Genomic DNA, 3272 nt, shown 5'->3' on the forward strand with positions numbered 1-3272 from the left:
TTAATTGTCTTTAGTGTCCACAATAAATTGTGAAAATATTGGGGATGGCTGAGAATCGAACCTTAGTTCTCCCGTCAGCCTAAGCTCTGATACCATGTTGAGTAACCAGCTCATCTAAAACCAACCTTAAGATTTCAGATGAGCTGGTTACTCAACAAACATGGCAACTAAGATTAGAAAACATGTGAAATAGAGCAAAAACAAAGAACCTTCCCACAACTAAAATATCAATGCAAGTAATGCATTTATGAGAAAAATATAAGAGAATTAAAATATATTTGAAGTTGTGATTCTGAACCGGCACCGCCAAAGTTGATAAACATAACCGGCACCGCCAAAGTTGATAAACATACTCATCAAAATTAATAGCTTTCAAGATTTTAACAGTTTTAATATCAAAAGGGAAAAAAAAGGTAAATTTACAAATTAAATTACTGATTCATGGATTCTTAGAAATCGAGAGAAAGAGATTATAGCGTGGTTCAATACCAATTCAATTCCATATTTGCACTCGATTCACAACAGTAGAAACTAAAGACTAATTAAGCTGTGCTTCAATATTGAATGAAGTGGAAATCATCAGTCCTGCCGAATCAAGAAAAACGGCAACAAAAACTCAGAACCTAACCACACTTACTTTGCTGACTTTACAGTAACGAGTTGGACAACAACTAGACAAATATATCACCAAACTTTTCCATAAGAACTTGATTAGCTATCTAAATCTGTGAGTTAAAAACTTATAAACCATACCAAATACTTCTGATTTTCCATCATTTTGCTCGACAATCACCAACTATGTATGTACAGACTTGAAGAACTAGACTTGACTAATTACACATTCCACAGTACTTCTATGAGCTACTGTGAATGTATAAATCATCCAATTTTCTAAACAATAGCACAAAGATCAGCATGGGAGCTTTTCTACAACTTAACGCGATCTTTTTTATCACACACATGGTGGCTTTTTCTTCAGGGGCATCGATAGTCACATTTATTTTCGGTGATTCTTTGACAGAAGTTGGAAACAACAATTACCTACAAATGTCTCTAGCCAAATCAAACTTTCCATACTATGGAGTTGATTATCAAGGTGGAATGGCCACCGGAAGATTCACGAATGGAAGGACCATTGGCGATATAATATGTACGAATAAGACGAACTCGTCAGTCATTTCACAGTAAATATATTTAAAACTAAAGAAGTATGATCAAATTATCGGTTTCAGTTGATTATTATGTCAAAATGCAGCTGAAAAACTAGGGATTCCATCTCCACCGCCTTTTCTTTCCTTGTCATTGAATGATGACGCGATTCTGAAAGGGATTAATTATGCATCTGGCGGAGCTGGGATTCTAAATGACACTGGACTCTACTTTGTAAATTCTTACTGTTTTATATGTTAATTCTTACTGTTTTCCTTTTGAAACATTCCATAAGGTATTGCATATTTACTAATTTTATAAATTTAATGGTTGTTACAGATCGAGAGATTGTCATTTGGTGATCAGATTGACAACTTTAACAAGACCAAGGATGCAATGAATCGAAAAATTGGATTAGATGCTGCAGAAAAGCTCTGCAGTGAAGCAATATTCTTTATTGGAATTGGTATACATAATACATATCGTTGTCGCTTTTGTGCAATTTCTGTCCCATGGAGTCATTAAACTGAGTAAAAAAACCTGTGGTTTGTTCGCAGGCAGCAATGACTATGTAAATAATTATCTGCAACCCTTCCTAGCCGACGGTGAGCAGTATACTCACGATGAATTCATAGGACTTCTGATATCAACATTAGGCGAACAATTTATGGTAAAACTGCAAAAATTCAATACGTTATTCTTAATATCTGGAAACAGAAACTACATTTTGTCACTGAATTTAAACTTCTGTCGCAAAGAGACTCTATCAACTTGGTGCAAGAAAGATGGTATTTCACGGTCTTGGTCCCCTCGGGTGCATACCTTCCCAACGGGTGAAATCAAAAAGCGGACAATGCTTAAAGCAAGTAAATAAGTGGGTGATTCAGTTCAACTCAAAAGTGCAGAAGCTGATAGCTACCATGAACCGAAACCTTTCCGGTGCAAAGCTAGCATTTGCAGATACTTACAGTGCAGTTTGGGATTTAGTCCATAACCCTGCTGCTTACGGTAACCACTCTAACAATATAAAGATGGGTCTTTCTAATATGTGCCCAAGTTGCTCTAAATTCATGAAATTTAGTACTTATTGTAAGCCCTTGTTCACATATTAGAAAAACTGTATAAAGTTTGCTAGGATTCATATCGTAATATTGATGTCTTGTAATCAAGATTTACATTGATTATGAACAGGGTTCAAGGTTTCAAACACTTCTTGTTGCAATGTGGACACAAGTATTGGAGGGCTATGCTTACCAAACTCGAAATTGTGCAAGAATCGAACTGAATATGTATTCTGGGACGCCTTTCATCCATCAGATGCAGCAAATGTAGTTCTTGCTAATAAATTCTTCTCTATATTATTTCCCGGACCAGATCCTCCTTCACCCACACCACTTCCAGCTCATTAAGCATGTACTTTCGTATCAAAATCACCTGGAGAAGTTTTCTTATAATAGATAAAAAGGCCACTGGACTATTTCCTCTGCACTAATATTAATCAATAACATGAGATTTTAGGAATATAATGTGATCAAAGTTCTGTACTAGCCGTGATTTCACATTGGTTCTTCAAGTAATTTACACGGTGTTAATTTACTTCAGTATCCGCTTTACTCCACTATCCTTAATTATTAAATAGATCATTTATTCCGCTCACATATATTAAATAAAATTACCGGAATTTATTTGATCTTTATTAAATCACTTAAATTGATAAATAAATAAAAATCAAAGTTTTTCCACATGTGAAAACTGATGAACTGAAGATTAATTCTTAGCAGAACGAAGGAAGAGACTAATATTCAAAGTGAAAACATTAATCTCTTTAAAACCTTATTTCTAACAAGATCATAACCTTTCAGAAATCTGTTCAGTGTGGTTCACAAGTGTTTTACTGATGGTATTATTCCGGATAGCCTCAATGAGACACACGTTGTTTTGAATCCAAAAAAGGCATGAGACCTATATCTTTGTGTAATGTCCTGGTACAAGTTATAACCAAGGTGTTGGCAAATCGTAGAAGGGCATGTTGGGTTCGGTAATATTGGAAATTAAAGCAATTGCATACCTGGACGGCTTATCTCGTGTTGATCTCTTGTGAGTTTATGCACCATCTCAAAAGA

General features: G+C 35.1%; 1 protein-coding gene across 1 annotated transcript; it reads left to right on the plus strand.

Moving 5' to 3' along the window:
• The first annotated feature begins 767 nt into the window (after positions 1-767).
• Positions 768-2750, plus strand: LOC141712218 (GDSL esterase/lipase At5g37690). Its single transcript, XM_074515065.1, has 6 exons — positions 768-1150; positions 1256-1383; positions 1489-1615; positions 1707-1819; positions 1908-2157; positions 2341-2750. The coding sequence occupies exons 1-6, from the start codon at positions 871-873 to the stop codon at positions 2556-2558; spliced, it is 1116 nt and encodes a 371-aa protein (XP_074371166.1). The 5' UTR covers positions 768-870; the 3' UTR covers positions 2559-2750.
• Positions 2751-3272: the final 522 nt, after the last annotated feature.

This window comes from Apium graveolens, chromosome 3 (genome assembly GCF_009905375.1).
Source record: "Apium graveolens cultivar Ventura chromosome 3, ASM990537v1, whole genome shotgun sequence".
NCBI classification, from domain to species: domain Eukaryota; kingdom Viridiplantae; phylum Streptophyta; class Magnoliopsida; order Apiales; family Apiaceae; genus Apium; species Apium graveolens.

Excerpts from the sequence above, each read along its gene's own strand:
- LOC141712218 (XM_074515065.1), top strand. The coding sequence starts at position 871 with ATGTATAAATCATCCAATTTTCTAAACAATAGCACAAAGATCAGCATG. Across the intron at positions 1,151-1,255 it reads GACCATTGGCGATATAATAT|CTGAAAAACTAGGGATTCCA; the intron begins GTACGAATAAGA and ends GTCAAAATGCAG. Across the intron at positions 1,616-1,706 it reads AATATTCTTTATTGGAATTG|GCAGCAATGACTATGTAAAT; the intron begins GTATACATAATA and ends GTTTGTTCGCAG.